Genomic DNA, 16,863 nt, shown 5'->3' with positions numbered 1-16,863 from the left:
ACAACAATGAAAAAACAGTAACACTATAAAGTTTGTCAAGTTTAAGCACTCTAGACATTGTAGGTATTTAATATTTATTGCTGTAAAGTGTTATGAGAAACAATGCATTAGCTCTAATTTAGCAGTAACGATTACATTTCAGGTCTTTACAGATAAACCAATTATTCTTCGAGTTAAAATAGTTTCAAATGTGTCGGGTCTGTCAGTTCTTCTGGACTGTTAAATCCTTGTAGGAAGGTTCTGTTTTATTTTGCCACCCCCATCACTTAGCATCAGATCTTAGTTATTTAGTACACTTGATTGATTGACCTTTAGGACAATGAAACAAGGAAATACTGCAGCGCTTTAGAGGTCTTCCTCTTGCTCCTGGAGTACATAAACTCTATTTATTTTGTAATTTTCTCAGAGTATACTTAGACACTGTAAGTATCAATATGACAATATATTTAGTATGACTATCAAATACTTTATTCTCATTGACATCTTGAATTTATACATATTATTTTTAATTAATTCAGAATGAAAATAAGTCAACCAGAATATGTAATTTAAAAAAGATTCAAAAGATTTCAGAGTATGTCTGAAATTACTCAACATCCAGTTATTCACGTGTTAAAACTAAATCCCTGATCAATAAATTTTGAGACTAGAATATAAAGCATTTGGTTATAACCTTGAAATGAACTCGTTTTTCAAAACACACCAAATAAAAACACTTTAATGAGATGATTTGGTGGAATATACTTGTAAAAGCTACTCTAAGGGCAAATACCACTTATTAATTTGTTTAATTTAGCCGAGGATTTGCACTCCCTGTAAGGTTGTTTCATATCTTTTAAATTTTACTCAGATCCCCATCCCAATACCACTTTCCTTATCATACCCAGCATATGAAATGAGCCTCTAATTATTTTAACTTAAAAATCAGGAAACTCAACAAGCTTTCCTCACTATCTGCCCCTTTATCCCTCGTCTCATCTAATAATCTGCTTTTTAACCTCAGACGGGAGCTACGCGCCTTCTCTTTGCCAGGGTCAACTCCACGTGTGGATCTTACCATCCTCTCTATCAGGACGCTGCTATGTAAACCACCACTCTCTTCTGCTGCCTTTTTTTCTTTTCTTTTTTTTTTCCGCCTTCAAATATGGTATTCTGTTCATAGAACAAAAAATGAAATTGCTCTATTGCCCCCTTTCACCACATTTCTTGACAGAGCAGTTTCCCTTTGTTTTTTATTTTGGAAAGGTAGAGGACAGGGAACTAGCACCTACAAAAAGGTGGGCTTGCCGCTGCTTTGAAAGCCTTGTGGTAGGCCAGCATCATCACTCTTTTGAGACCTGTGATCCCCAGACATTGTTCCTCAAGTTGCCTTGCTGTTCTCTCATCTTCTCCAATGGCCTCCTCACTCTTCTCCCAGTCCAGTCGCTCTGCCTTCTAACTATCTTTCTACAGTCACCTTCCAGCTAGGATTCTGTTCCCTCCCTGCCTAGAGCCTGTCTGCCTCCCGTGGGCCTGCTGATAAGTACATCTCCCCCAGGCAGACACTCAGCTCTTACACTGGTGCTCTGCTCTCGGCTTCTCCCACACACCCTGCAATCAAGCAAACCTCAACTATGTTCCACTCACCGCCCTGGACTTTCCAACCTCCATGCCTGGAATGATTTTCCTTACTCCCAAGAGAGGCCTATCAGCAGCTATCAAAACTTCAAAGGCCAAATCCTCATTGACGTTTTGCTAGTTCAGAGCTTTCGTCTGAAGTTCTGGAAGTTTTCATTGGAATTTCATGACATTGATCTCGTCCTTGGATTGCCATCCTTAGGAGAGTACAGATTCTTTGAAGGGGGCCTCTGACATAGAAGACTAAACACAAAGTCCAGTGGTCTTAGGTTTGAATCTTCCTCTTACTTTTTCTGTGGCCACAAGCAAGTTATTTACCATCTTTAACCACCAATTTCCCCACATGGAAGATTGAAATAACAATACCGCCCCTGCCCGCACCCCCCCCCCAAGTAGAATTATGGTAAAAATTACAAGAGATAGCAAAGAAGTATAGGTGCCAACCTAAACATGTTTATAGATTCAATTTTTTTTCTTCTTCTTTTTTTTTTATCAGATCCAATTTACTTAGTTTAGTCTGAAGCTGCCTGTGGTAATAAAATATGTCATCCCACCCCCTCATTGTTTTGGACAGGTTATCGATTATAAATGCAAACATTTGAATATTTCACATTTATTCTTATTTTTCTCTAGGGAAGCAGAAAAAGAAAACTGTTGCTTTAAGTATTCTTCCTTAAAATGAAAAGAGAAGGAGGAAAGGAGGGAGGGAGGAAAAAAGGGAAGACCTGAGAAAAGTAGTAAAGTTGGAGGAGAGGAGAGAGAAACAGAGAGGACGGGAGGGAGAAAGGGGGAGAGATATCCAATGCTTTTATATGAGAAAAGTAGAATGTTATTCAATTGAAAACCCAGAAGTGCTTCCAAAACAGTGTATTTATAAAGCCCAATTCCTTCAGATTTCAAAATACTACAAACACAGGTCAGCCTGCAAATCAAATAAGTGTTTCCCATCTACTTTAAGCTTTCTGAAGTAACCTGCTTGCAGATGAATCTTAAGCAACTTCTTGCCTGTTTTCTTAACATGGCTTGGCCAGGAGTTGTGAACATTGGCTCAGAAGACCTGATTTCACAGTGACCGGCCAATACGCCTCACAGCTTAGCACTGAGTAGGGCCGTGAGCCAAATGGGGCCTTGGCTTTCTGCAGAGAAGAGTTATCCTAAATAACCACAGCAAAAGGAAGTGGGGAGGTTCTGTTCTAATCACACAAGTGAAATTGGCTAAAGTCTGTCATTTTCTAAGCCTCCCACAATGAAAATAGCAACTGTAAATGTGAGAAAACATCCCAAGACCTAACTTTTACATAATATTACTGATTAGGTTCCCTTTTCGGGATGCTGAAGACTTCCCAAAAAAGAAACGTACATTACTTTTAATCTGTCACAGAGCTTGGCATCACATCAGTCATCTTAAGAAAATCTAAGAACTTCAAAATGCATTAATCTCCAGTAAACTGGATCTTTGTAACACATTCATTCTTAATGTTTTGGCAAAGTAGCTTATGTCACTAGCTTAATTGGTGGCAGGTTATTTTCCAGTTGTCAAATAATCTTTTCCTATTTAAGAGTCAGGAATAAAAACATTTACTCATAAAGGAATTGAATAATTTGGAACACAAACAACGTAAGTATTTATTTGAAAAACATTTTCCATTGAAGTAAAATGGCAAATCAGCCATAGTAGCTTCTTACTACTAATTTTAATTTGCACTCACAGTCACTTTTATTCATCATATTCAAAGATATTGCTATAGAAAACTATTTCACAAAGTATTTAGAAAAAAATATATACAGTCTTTCCAATAGAAAGTTAATTAAAATAACAAAGCTAGGCGAAAGAAAGCTAAGATATAAAACAAGCTGACATTTATAAACACAAATAAATAAATATGTACAAAAGAATCTATGCTGACAATGGACAAAGAAAAGCTTTACAGTACAAGTAATGGTGACAAGAACGGAAAACATCTCAGGATCCTAGACTGACTCTAACACAATGTAGTTAAAAAAAAAAAAAAAAAAAGAGAGAGAGAGAGAGAGGGAAAAAGTAGTAAAAACAAAACCCAGAGAGTCTGAATTAATATTATCCTCAAAGTTAAGCTAAAATAAATTTTGACTCCACAGCTAAGTTCCTGTAATTCTGTTCTGAGGGGGCTAAACAAAGGCGATAACTGTGTTCTTAGAACTGAGGGTAGAATTTGGCTCAGTCTTTTAAATCCATTTCTATTCATCTGTTTCTACATATTTCCTTACCTCGTTCCTGGAAATTTCTAAAGTGAAGCTGACATTGTTGGCAAATATGGGGAAAAAAAAAGGTTTTCCCAGATCTAGATAAATATGAGTAGAAATCAAAGCGATTTTTGAAGCTATTTCTTAATTACTATTAACTCAATAAGCATTTTAGGTAGAAACCTCCCAGTAGAAAGCTAATTAAATTCTATCGTGAATCTCTAAGGCTTGGGGGAAAGTATATGTAGATTCAGTGACTAAGATTATTTTTTATCTATACGTAACCTCTGCTGGAAGAAGCAGCCTGTTAATATACGCCTACAGGAAAAGATTTGGCTTTACTGTCGTGAATCCTAGTGACCTTAAGATTTACTATCCTTCCTACTATATACACCCCTTCCCTGTGAAAGCCGCACTGGGCAGTGCTCAGGTCTCCCAGGACAGTGCTCCATGCTACTGCAGTGGAACAGTAATAAAACCCACTCCCGCATTATCTTGTCACCCATTCAAGTCTGGCAAATAGCTTCATGACTGAAGATCAGCAAAAGGTAAAGGGCCCCTTGGTGGCTGCGTAGCCTGAAACTTCTCCTATATCTCAAACCAGGAGTTACCTGCTTTCTGAGCAGAGGGAAAGGCCCGGTGCTCAGTTCTGGCTTCTGCCTTTAAGCAGTTTGGCTCCAGAATGTTTCTTCTCATCACTTAGGCTGCCACCTCCCAGAACCTGATGCTTCCCAGATAACCCAGAGTAAATGTAAGGGTACAGCATGTACTAAGACTGATTTCTAAGAAACTGGATACAACTCCATCATTTAAGAACAATTAAAATGTTGTCTCCTACACATTCCCTAGCAAGTATATTATTCAGGATAGTTTGAAAGTTAGGTAAGCTGCTTAATATTACGCATGGCTTGTATGCAGAAACCTAATCCATAAATAACACACAATCTATCTTGCCAGACCTCCTCTGGCTCTTATAATCAGAGGACTTATGTACAAATAATTTTTAGACTAGCAATTGTAGACTCACATGTTTATAAATTATTTTGATTATGATAAGTCACCCACAAGTCTCAGTTTATATTCCTTGGAACAAAACTCTTAAAAGGGGAAGTAAGAGGCTTTTCATTTGTGCAATTGGAAATGTCTTCAAGTCTGCAGAGCAAGGACAGGACCAGAGAATCTTAATTGTTGTATTTCCTAAAAGGGAGAGACTCCTGTGCAGAGCAGGACTAATGGAAATTTCCCTTCCTCCCATAAGCCCATGGGCTCAATGTTCAGTATAGGAGCAAAAGCAGAGGTAAGAGATTCATTGCTCAACAACTACTGGGAGGTCCACATTAATGGAACATTAATACTAAAGTTCATTCAAATGTATGGGATTAAATTATAATCAATGATGATACTGAAGCCTTGTGTCTTGAATAAGATAAGTGAAATAGTAGAAATTCACCTGGCCTCATATTAACTAGGTCCAAATTTGGGGAATTCTTTCTTTCTTAAGCATGTTACGGTCTTAAAAGTTAAACATTTGGTGTGATGTGAAAAAAATTCCTTTAGAATCTTTGGGTCAGACATTAAACATTCTTTTGTATCTGTGGTTGAAATATCATTGAAAATGAGGAAATGCTACTGCATTCATAGAAACTAGTAATGAGATGGGACTTGTGGGCGTACAAAATAGTTTATAAATATTAGTATACTTTTGACTGTTGAGAAAGATGAGGAGGACAATGGCCATATCCAAACCTAATTATTGGGTGGGGTGTAAATGAGCTCTAAATTAGGGTTTGTCCGTAGCTCTGCTTCTTCTTTGTTCTCTATAATGTCTCCCCCTGAGTTCTGATTAGTCTGATTCAATTATGTATTTTTAAAAAAGCATATTCCCTATTTCCCTATGGCTACTGAATCACTTTGCTGTCAGTACTGAAGTTTCAGCAATGGTGGAAACTTCCCAACGGAAGAAATACGCTGAAAAGACAGATTTTGAATTTCACAAAAGCCTTCTTACCAAAATACATTCCATATATATATATATATATATATATATGCAGTTACCTAGGTAACGGCACACTTATATCTGCTAGTCAGTTTTCACTGCTTGTACATCTTCACATTTCTGCAGACTGACTCCTCGCTCTTATATCAAAGACATTAAAACTTCGTGCTGTGGCTGAAGGTGTCTGACATGATAATGTTTTTATAGAAGTTATCTGAATGAGCATTGCAATAACCCTTGACCTTATCAATGACCTGATGAACAGGGATGATTGATGTTTGCTCTCCATCAGCATGGGTCGGTTTTGATGAGGACTTGTCAGTGGAAGCATTGTCTGCAAGAAATGATACAAGAAATTAGTCGGCAGGAATCGCCGGTGATAGGCCTAAGGGCCGCCATACTGACACTATGTTTTGCACCTCGGCGTACATAGAGGAAATGAAGCTCTGTTTTTTTCTTAGGTGAGGTAACAGGCAGCACAACAATTTCATGTTTTTCATCTTCAAAGTGCATTCCTATGTACAAAGGAGTGTCAGTTTGCCTTCTAGGAGGGGTTTGTGTTGCGGTTTGTTTTAAGAAATATTCTTGTAAGTGGCATTATTCAGAGTCGATGAATAAAATAATCAGAGAATTGCCTCAATAAATGTGGCAAAAGACTCAAAAAAAAGTGACAGATTATATAACAAGTGAATTAAAAGATGCTGAAATATTTATGGAAGAATGATGTCTGAGATGTTTTGAAAATAATACAGGTAAAGAAAAATGAGTAGGTGGCTATGCGTTGAGAGGTTCAAAGGATTCATTATACAATCTCATTTACTTTCTATATGATTGACATTTTTCATAAAGATTTTTATAAAATACAACTTAAAGGCTTTTGGAGAATAAAAATGAATGAAAATAAACATAAAAGGCTCTTTTGAACACATTTCCCCATGGTTTTACCTTGTGAAATGATTGGAGTATAGAAAAAAGGCATCTTTTATTATTTTTCATGACAGAAACCTAGCTTACCTTTATCAAAACTATTTTAAGTACATATTCTTATTAACTGTGCTATAGTCTCAGAATGATGTTATTCCCAACAGCAATAATATCAGAGCAATTGATAATAACAAAGGACTGCTAATATATTTTTGTTCCAAATTTCTCAATATCATATATTTAAATATTATTTCCTTAGAACCAAAAATTTCTAAAATTGGCCCAGATAGTGCGCTGAAACTCACTTAAGCTCTATTATCTACAAATACATATGTCTATCTTCATGTACTCTATGAATATCTTGTATTTGGCTCTCCCAACACATTTTGGAGAAAAATTCTACCTTGAAATTAACCACAGAGATTTCACACTGATGTAGGAGCAAATACAACCTTCTGCTAAGTACTCAGTTCCCTACAGTTGTATCTTCCCTACTCACTGTGGAAGCGGCAAACACTCTATCACGGAATACTGCTTCTAGGAATCATTGCTCCAGAATTGGAATGCTCACTCCAGCCATTTTACATTTGGAGTCAACTGGACCCAGCATGTGACCCAACACTAAAAATCTTTCAATAATTGGTAAAAAGCTATCATCCCCATAACTGTTATCTTTGAAAATGAATCAAATTGTTCAACTGTTATCTTGTGTTGGAACAGACACTTAAGTGAAGGTTGAAACAGGAAATGGTGTGTTCATCCCACACTAAAGGCAGTAAGAGTGAATAGATGGCTTACGGGAAGGATGGGCAGACTGAAGCATGGCAGAATGATGATGACCCAGGATTGGTGAGAAAAAGGCTCAGGGCGTTCACTGTATAAAGGCCCCTCCCATTCAGCTCTCAGCAAGCTGACTGATTCTGGGCTTTCCTTCAGTTCATATATTCACTAGCCATTGGTTTTCTGTTGGGGATTTTTCTATTGACTTAAGGCTCAATAATGAACAATTTGTGCTTGATATTTTTAGCAAACTACACATCCTCAAAGAAACTTCAAGGATATAATCATTCTGCTTCACTGACAACGTCCAGGGACATACACTTTTTAGAGATTTTGACCAGTTCCATTCTCAATATGTGACCCAATTTTCTGAGTCTTCACAGACTAATAAAGTAAAATTCTGAGCAAGGACTGTATTTCAATATATATACGCTATTCCAAGTCTTCTGGTTAGATTATACATTATGAGCAATACAGATGTTGATTATAGCTGTAAGTTTGAAAACCAGGGGCTAGGGAAATGAACTATTATTTTACCTATGCTGAAATTTCAAGCAGATAAAAATCCTCAAAAAGCAGGCTTAGAATGACAATTTCTCTTGTATGACTTCTATGAATGTACCATGATATATCCAGTAATTCAAAAGAGCAGTGGAAAAGTAAAGAATTTTACTTCATTCCTTTCTAACACAAACCTCTCAAGTACTGCCTTTCCCCCCCATTATTTTACCTGATATGTGACATACTAATTCCTGAACATGGTACATTTCTTAGAAGGAGCGGCTTGCAGACACCCCCATGCAGAGAAGAGCCAGCACAGCACACGACCATTTGCAATTTCAGAAATTCTAGCTCGATGTAGGAATGTCATTGTGCTAGCTGAGAAGTGTTGTAAAGAACAAGCAATTTTGCTGATGCAGCAAGAATCTTAGTTTAATCCATGCAAATATTCTCTTATTACCTTGCAAAAAATTCATGCATTCAAAAAGGAATAAAAGTTTACCTGAATGATCCACTTTTGTTGAAGGAATGCTCTTAGAAGACATTATCTATACCATAAACATATGAATTTCTAGATCAATTCCAAGATATAAACCAACTAGATATCCATGATATGCAGTGACTCTTTGCATACTCTAAGTGACCCAATACACCAGCAGTCCCACTGAGAACTGGCTAGGTAGCAGAAGGCCATTTGTGTGTCAGTTGATGGGAAACCAGAATTTATTATATCACAGAAGTAGTATCATATAGCTGACTATATCCGTATGCTAGTTGACAAGAACCCACTTAACCCCAAGAGTTTTATTACGGGAAACAGAAAAACATTAATGATTCTTAAAAAAAAAAAAAAAAAAAAAACCACACCACATCTTGAAACATTAAAGTTTTTCTTTGGTACCTCCATTTCTGTATTTCCTTTTATCTTTTGGTTGGGTTTCCCCATGATTCTTAACACTTTCAAATATTTCAATAATGCTTCCCAAATGCCCCGTATTCCAAATTGTCTACCTTGTTATCTTCTCTCCTCTTTTAATAGTGGCATTTCGTCAAACGAGCTATTCTCAGCTGTGTTAAGAGCAAAAGAATTCAGTTGGTCTAATTCCTATTCATTCATAACCGACTTATAATGCATTAACTATTTGCATTTTAGAAGGGGAAGCAACATGAGTCTCTAATTTTAAGGTTGACTAAATAAAGTGAAGAATTCATTCGTTATAAAAGAAAGATATTTTGTGCCAGGAAACTACCAATTAGGTAGAATAATCTATCTCAGGCTATCTCAGATAACACCTGTTATTCATTTTCTTGCACAGGTATTTCAAGCAGGGGTGCACAGACCTCTCAATTTTAGGCAAAATTGTTTGTATACAGGACTCAAAGGCTGCAACTTATTCTGGAAGGAAGAGAGTCCATAACTTTTGTTAGATTCCCAAAATATCCTTGACTCCAAGAAATTCTTAAGGTGTTTCAGATCCTTCTTTAATTGATTTTGGAATTAACAAACTCTCTGTACACTCAAACATTTTCCCACTGTGCTATCTTGAATCCCAGGCAGTGGCCACTTCAGTGGAGGGACAGGGACACAGACAGTGATACAAGCAGGGACTTGTGAAAGGATTTAAATGTACATATGGGTCATCTGAAATTCAAGTGTTTGTAATGTGCACCTTTACACATCACACAACACTCTGTACTTGAAAAATGCCAAGGATAAATTTTTTCTGTGCCATTCACTGCTTCTTATGTTCAGTAGCTAAACAAATTCAAAATTTAAAAGTTATTTCCATCATTCTTTTAGAAGCATCTGTCATGAAGAAAGTGTTATGTGTTGACAGCTGTTTTCTTGAGGTTTAATTAGTATTTGAAAGCAGCAATTCTGCTATTCTCCTTTGAAATTATTAAAAGATGCCACCTTTTTACACCCTTTACTGGCTATAAGTACTGCGAAAGAGTCTTTTCACATTTTCTTCAGGATTGTTTTTATGCATGCTCAGTATAAGAACGTGTGGTCATTGTAAATATGAAGGTATAGGAAATCAACAAAGATACGGCCTTTCTCACCATCCTGTATCACTTCCCAAATAGAATGCTCTCTAGTCTTTCATATTTAATCAGTACTTAAACACCTGCTAATAATACTTCCAGTGGTCAAAGACTTAAGTCTTAAATGAAACATACATCATGGATGGTGTTACTTCCTGTTCCCATGCCAAATTGCCATGTAACTTTCATACTATGCTGAAATACTCCACAACTCAATTTCTATATTGTTAAAACAAAAATAACTTGTTAAACAAAACACTATACTTTAATAAAACTAAGTTTTGAATCAAATGAAGTTACAATACTATTCAGATTTAATGATATTATGGCTATGTAGATTCAATTTTGGTTGTAAAATTAAAAAAATATATATGTATATATATACATATATATATGTGTATATATATATACATATATATATATATATATATATATATATATATGTATATATATATTCACAAAAGTGCTGGCTAAGGTCTTCAATATATTTGTATTTTCATAAATTTAAAATTAGCACCCTAATGGGCACTATGCTCCATCAATGTTCATGATACGCTAGTTTTCGCAATGAAAACGTGATGAGAACTGTACCAGAGAACATCTTTACAACATGGCTAGAAGGACTCACCGGTGTGGCTATTCCTTTTAAAGTAGGTAGTAGAGCTGGATTTAGATTTGGATGTAAGGTAGGTTGAGTTGGAACCAATGGAGCTTGAGGACAAAGATTTTCCTAGATTATCAGAGCTTTTCTTGATGATATTGGTAGCTGTCTTACTCCAGTCTGAAAGAAATAACATCTCTCCATGAACCTGCTCTATGGGGAATATTTTCTGCCCTGAAGAATCATCACCGTAGTAACTTATCCAGAGCCGTAAATGTAAACAATAATTAACTGAAGAAACTGTAAGTTTCTTACTTCAATCCTGTGTTTGTATTGTTTAAAATCCTACTTTAATATCCTAAGGGTGAGAAGTAACCACTGATGGTTAAAAACATAAGAAAAGTAATAATTTTGTTTAGGTATATTTTTATAGTATTGCAAAAAAAAAAAATCTCTTTGTCTAATAATGTAATTGAGGACCTCAAAAATGCGGAAAGGTGGGTATGGTATAGTGGAGACTCTGGATATCTGACTTGTTAAATTAACCATAAAAACTTAGGCAGCTCACTTAACCTGTTTGGACTTGATGCTTCTCCTTTGCAGCACAGATGGGTCTGGCCCACAGTCCTCAGATCTCTTGCAGTCTGAATATTCTAAGACGCCAAGTAAGCATCCTCACATACCCCACCTTTAAAACTTGCTACCACTGGGTCTGGGTTGCTCTGACAATGGAAGACCAAACAACAAATGTTCGCCACTACTACTCCTCGATGTAAAAACCAATTACCCACAGGCCCCTTTACCTGAGTTGTCCGCTAACCGGAATCTACCATAGCAGAGATGTCGCCTCCACTGCTTCTGGACATTCTCCTTCATAGCACAGTGGAAGATAAATATAAATAAGCCTGGGAGGAAAGAAAATATAAACATTTAACCCACCAGATACATTTTTACAGACAAATCTTATAAGACACAAGGATTCATTTTTTGTGTTTTTAATCTGAGTCACTAAGAAACAAAGATCACAAAGTACTGAAATATGTAGTAGATGTTTTAATCCCCTAGAACAGAACTCAGAGGCTCAGGTAAAACCAGAACAATTATATGGACACGATTCTGTCTTTGCCTGTTCTGTTCAGCACTCATTATGACTTAGCCTAAAGACTAAGCTGAAATAGGCAACATTCAATTTAAAAGGCACTTAATATGTCCTTTGTATTTGTTTTAACAACATTGTGAAAATTTTCACAAAATTTAGAAAAAAGAGAAAACTGAAAATAGCCATGAGCTCATCATCTACTTCAATCTGCGTATCTAAGCTGTTTAATGTATGCATAGTATTATAAGTTTGGGCCATTGAAAAGTGGTCTTTTTTCAGATCAAAAATGGCCCCAAAAGAGCAAATTCATGTAGCTCTACTTGGCCTGCTTTAGTTTCTCAACATTTGAATGCAGAAATACGTCTGTTTTGTAAAACAGTCTTCATATTTATAGTCACTCCCTGAACCTATCAAAAACTAAACTTGTATCACCCGAGCTTTGGAAGCCAACCTCTTTTAACTTTTCAATGAATTCACTTCTGCATTTTAACTTCTCTTTGCTATCTCATCAATTTCTCCCTCTATACTTGGTTATTTCCATTACTAACAAGCATATTCTACTAACTCTCTTTTAAAAACAAACAAAAAGTCCCTCCTTTAACTCCCAACCTTTTCCAGCTTCAACTTCTTTATTCCCTTTCCCAATAAAACTTCTTGAAATGGTTAACTTTTGCTGTCTCTACTGTTTCTCATTTCTTCTCTTCTTAACCCATTCCAAAAAGACTACGATCCATGTCCACAATACCACCACAACTACTCTTTTAAAGGTCACAGTGACTCCCATTGCTCAGTCTTCATTCCCGTTTTACCAGCCCTCTCAACAGCAGTCAACACGATTGAACACTCCCTCATTCTTGAAATATATTCTTGACACCATTTTCTGCTAGCTTTCCCCCTAATTTGCTTCCCGGTCTGCTTAGCTGCATCCTTGTCATTACTTTGAAATGCTGATGAGTCTGTGACTCAGTCTTGGGTTTCCATCTTTTCTATGACTACGCTGTTCCAGCAAGTTCTAATCTCGTCCAGTCACGTTATACGAGTACCATAAGCTTTTATATTTGCCCCAGCCCCTTCTCGCCACACCACCACCAGGACTCCAACCCATACTGCTTCCAGGACATCTTCACTTGGCTGTATCTCCATTTAGCAACATCTCAAACTCCTGATGTTCTAAATAGAAGTCCTCTTCATCACTACCCTCAAGCCACCCAATACCGCTTCGAAGGCTCTTTCTTCAGATCTTTCCATAACAGGTTCCTACCTGTCCATTCAGGTCTCATACCAATTGTTAACTCCTCAATGAGGCAATCATGAAATATTTGTTTTTAATGTTTAGCCTCTAGTCACACCCTCTAGTACCATTTTTGTCCTGGTACTGATCAGTACTTGATATTCTTGTATCCCTCATTTATTCATCCATTTGGTTGATTGCCTCTTGCTAGTATAAGCTTCAAAAGCATAGGAATGTTTGTCTATCTAATAGCGTACTGGCCATTCCCAGAACAATGTCAGGAACTAAGCACAAACTCCAAGAATGTTTGATGAATGAATGAATGGTAACCATGATTAATCATTCACCTATTTTACATGAGTTAATTGAACACTTACATGCACATACGAATGTGTTAAATGTGTTTGGGGATGGGGGCTTAGAAACAGGAGTGAGTAGAACACACATGAAGGAGCTATAGGCTATAATGAAAATACCTTCAAGGCAAAGTTTCTGAAAAGCATGCAAATTAGTTGCCAAGGTACTGCTTTCGTAATACACCATATGAAGCAGTACATCTACATAAGGGAGGGTCTTTTAGAGGATGTGGGGCTTGAGCTGAACCTAAAGAAAGCTTTGGGGAGGGAGGGAAGGGAAGTTTCTGAGAAAGATATCTCATTCAGTAATTACTAAGCACTGCTGAGCTAGAGGTTCTGTGTTTTAGGAATTGGAAGTTCAAACGTGAACCAGGTAGACGATTATTGCTTTTCATGGGCAAAGGGGCTAGCATGGGAAAACATAAAAGTAAAACTTGTTACAGTATGTTTAATAGACATGAAGACTTATCTGTTCTTTTTGAATGTAGAGCATCCTTCAGAAAACTACATTATAATGTTCACAACTGGAATAATGGGAAAAAGTATTGCAAGTACGTTCTTTTGGTGTGTATAAATTTGAAAAAGATGTCTAGGTTATACTTATATGTTTTTTTTCAATATCTTAACTTAAAATGGCCCTAAATTTTATTCTACAGTAAATTATATTATTTTTAATTATTAGAAATGGAGTGTACTGGAATCTCCAGGGTGGGCCTGATCACAGTGATGGCCATGGCTGCTTCTACTCCTCAGGGTCTGGCTTCTTGTTTGGTCATCAGTGAATATCTGACACTTAGTAGGTGCTCTATGAATTCCTACCAAAATTACTGGCTGAAAATGATTACAGACTTTGACTTGCAAAGAAATGTCACCATGAAAACTACTGATTAAATTTTGGTCACTGATCTCAAACGCACAACTAGCCTATTAAAAAATTCCTGGTAAATTAAAAAAACATTATCTCCGAGAGGTATAAATAAGGCATTAGATGACCTAAGTAAAGTAACATTAGTAATCAGTCATCTAGTAAGTTTATTATTATTACTATGTCATTTGTATATTTATATTTATTTATATAAAACTAAAATACTTTTATTTTTATAATATTTTTATTATTAATATTTCATTAGTAATAAAGTAATTAGTGAAGGAAATACATCCTAGTAACCTCATTATTTATCTGAAAGGATATCAGATAGGGTAGGAACGTTCTAATTTTAAAAGAAAGAGTTAATAAATATGAATCAAATTTCAATCATTCAACACACACACACACACACACACACACACACACACACACACACTATACCCTCCTGAAGGTGCCTGTGGTGTGGATGGAGAGGGAAGAAGCTGGAGAAAAAGCTGGAGACAGGATACCTGCTTCCAAACTGGCCTGCATGGCAAGTCTCAGAGGAAGAGAAAGATTTTCTTCCACACTCAAAATCCTTCAGAGCCAAGACCTGCAGGCTGACTCACTTTTACAGGCAGTAGAGAGAATGAAGGAGGGCCTCTTCTTCACTCTCTAAATCTGATTGCTTGTCAAAGCCTTCCCACACCTACAACCTCCAATTCCCTCACTAGTTGGGTAACACAGATAATCTCTTTAATAGGTAAACATGCTTTGTACCATAGGCAGTGTGAATCACCAAAGTGTATGAATAATTTGAATCGGTTAACAGATCCTTTAAAGTCTGTAGGAGATGATGGCAGTTTCAGAGAGCAGTGGGCATGGAAGGCTGAGATAAGGTTGACATAGGTTACAGATGAAGGAAGCTATGATTGAGAGGATGGAGCCCACTCTGCCTCAGGTTGACTCTATTTGTTCAGCAGGAACAGAATTTGCAGAACTTGTTCTTGGAAGTATTTTTGCCACACAGCTAAAAATATAGGTAACAATGTGTTCTTAACTACTAAACAAAATCACTATTAGAGCTGGAAGAAATTATAAACTTCAGTTGAGAACTTTCATTCCCAGGCATTAATCTAGGCGTTACACAGTAGAGGGCCTCACATAGAGCAAGTGATTTTTAGTTGAGGGCAGAAGGTGAAACGTGTTAGATGTTGCTTCCCTTAATACTCAGAGAACTAGTTTTCAGATCTGCTTTTTTGGACTTGCTGCGATGCTAAAAAGTGAATTGCCTTGAGGATCAGATACTGACCACAGTCACAGAGGAGGAAGATAAATTAAGATAAAATGGACTTCATAAGACAATTTTTAAGATTGTGCAGTGCTGCTATAAATCATAATTACAGAGCATAAGATAATATTGCCTATTTTTAAGGTAACCACATTTGCCTGTAAATATACAGACATCCAACAAGTTTGAGACGCTGGTATATAAATTAGATTCAAAATCTGCTACGTCTCCTCTAAAATTATGTGACAGAAGAGGAGTCATTTTAAATGCTCCATCCCCACTTTGAACTGTGATTCAATGGGACAAAATTAGATGTAATAGGCATGAGAAATTAGAATTCTTAGGAGTGAATATGTTTTTAAATTCCAAGGTAGTATGCAGATTCTTTTGTTGTGAGATACGTTTCCATTTTAAATCGGAACAGGATTCTCCTGATAGGTTATTTTACTATTTGTAGTAACTAGCCCTTTTTCACATAAATTTAAGTTAGTCTCACAGCAATTACCATACCAAAATATTTTCAGGACAAAACATCCCCTGTAGAGTTCAGCCATGAGAAATGTGGTAGGTATCCATCTGGAAGGGCACATGTACTCAGTACGGAAAAAAAAAATTCTCTTTCAGGAAGGAGAAGTAGAAATTATAGTAGGAGAGCCAAGGGCACTTGGAGGCCAAAGTGGGAAAACAGAGGGTTATTCCGTCTTCAATTTTGAGGGTTTTTTTTTTTTTCCATCTACTTACAGACTTGGGTGCCAGAAGCAGAACTAAAACCGTGAGAGTTCTACGTTGACATCTAAGGGATTCTGTTTGATGTCTCATCCCCATCTATGTTTTCCCTTTGACAATCTTCATATCAACTGCACAGCACCTCAGAGAGGCTTTTCATACCACCTGGAAAAACACACTCTTCTAGCTTTCTTAGCAGTGACTGGAGGCCTTTACTCTTCACAGTGTGTCACAGCTTTATTTAACTGACCAGGGAGTAGGGAACATTGCCCATAAAAGTTGGAAGCTAAAATGGCTCAAAAGATTGAATTCAGAGTTCAAGCCTCTACTTCATCTTGACAGGCTAGCACTAGTTTTATGAAACCTTTATATAAGCTCCCAAAACAGAGTTCATAACGGTCCTTTTTGGGTGAATCATAGTCTGAAAAACCACCAGCTGATGCCTCTAAGGCCCAGTTCCTTAGCAACGGTTTCTTCAAACTTGATAACTGCCTGTATTCTTTATTTTACCTTTAGGGACCCATATTCCATGCTCGAACAAGAGGAAAAGACAAAAACTTAAACCTACGTTAAATGGAAAGATTCCTGAGCAGTCCTTATCTGCTCATTCCACCCTTTCCCCTGC

At 36.8% G+C, this 16,863-nt stretch overlaps 1 protein-coding gene across 7 annotated transcripts in view; it reads right to left on the bottom strand.

Annotated features, from left to right (window-relative positions):
• Window positions 1-5,735: 5,735 nt before the first annotated feature.
• ADGRG6 (adhesion G protein-coupled receptor G6) overlaps window positions 5,736-16,863 on the bottom strand; it is a 130,879-nt gene continuing 119,751 nt past the window's right edge. For 4 of the 7 annotated variants that reach the window (XM_033103134.1, XM_033103137.1, XM_033103135.1 and 1 more), the window contains 3 exons: window positions 11,492-11,593; window positions 10,716-10,868; window positions 5,736-6,170 (listed from right to left, as the gene is read on the bottom strand). In XM_033103134.1, coding sequence (XP_032959025.1) covers window positions 5,992-6,170; window positions 10,716-10,868; window positions 11,492-11,593 — 434 coding nt within the window. In that variant the 3' untranslated portion in view covers window positions 5,736-5,991. Of the gene's footprint in view, window positions 6,171-8,543; window positions 8,590-9,041; window positions 9,110-10,715; window positions 10,869-11,491; window positions 11,594-16,863 lie in introns of those variants that run through there. The other 3 variants (XM_033103140.1, XM_033103141.1, XM_033103139.1) reach the window with 2 other exon arrangements.

Source organism: Rhinolophus ferrumequinum, chromosome 3 (genome assembly GCF_004115265.2).
Source record: "Rhinolophus ferrumequinum isolate MPI-CBG mRhiFer1 chromosome 3, mRhiFer1_v1.p, whole genome shotgun sequence".
In the NCBI taxonomy this organism is placed as follows: domain Eukaryota; kingdom Metazoa; phylum Chordata; class Mammalia; order Chiroptera; family Rhinolophidae; genus Rhinolophus; species Rhinolophus ferrumequinum.
The sequence above is the reverse complement of the archived record's forward strand: the minus strand, read 5'-3'. Positions and strand labels throughout refer to the sequence as shown.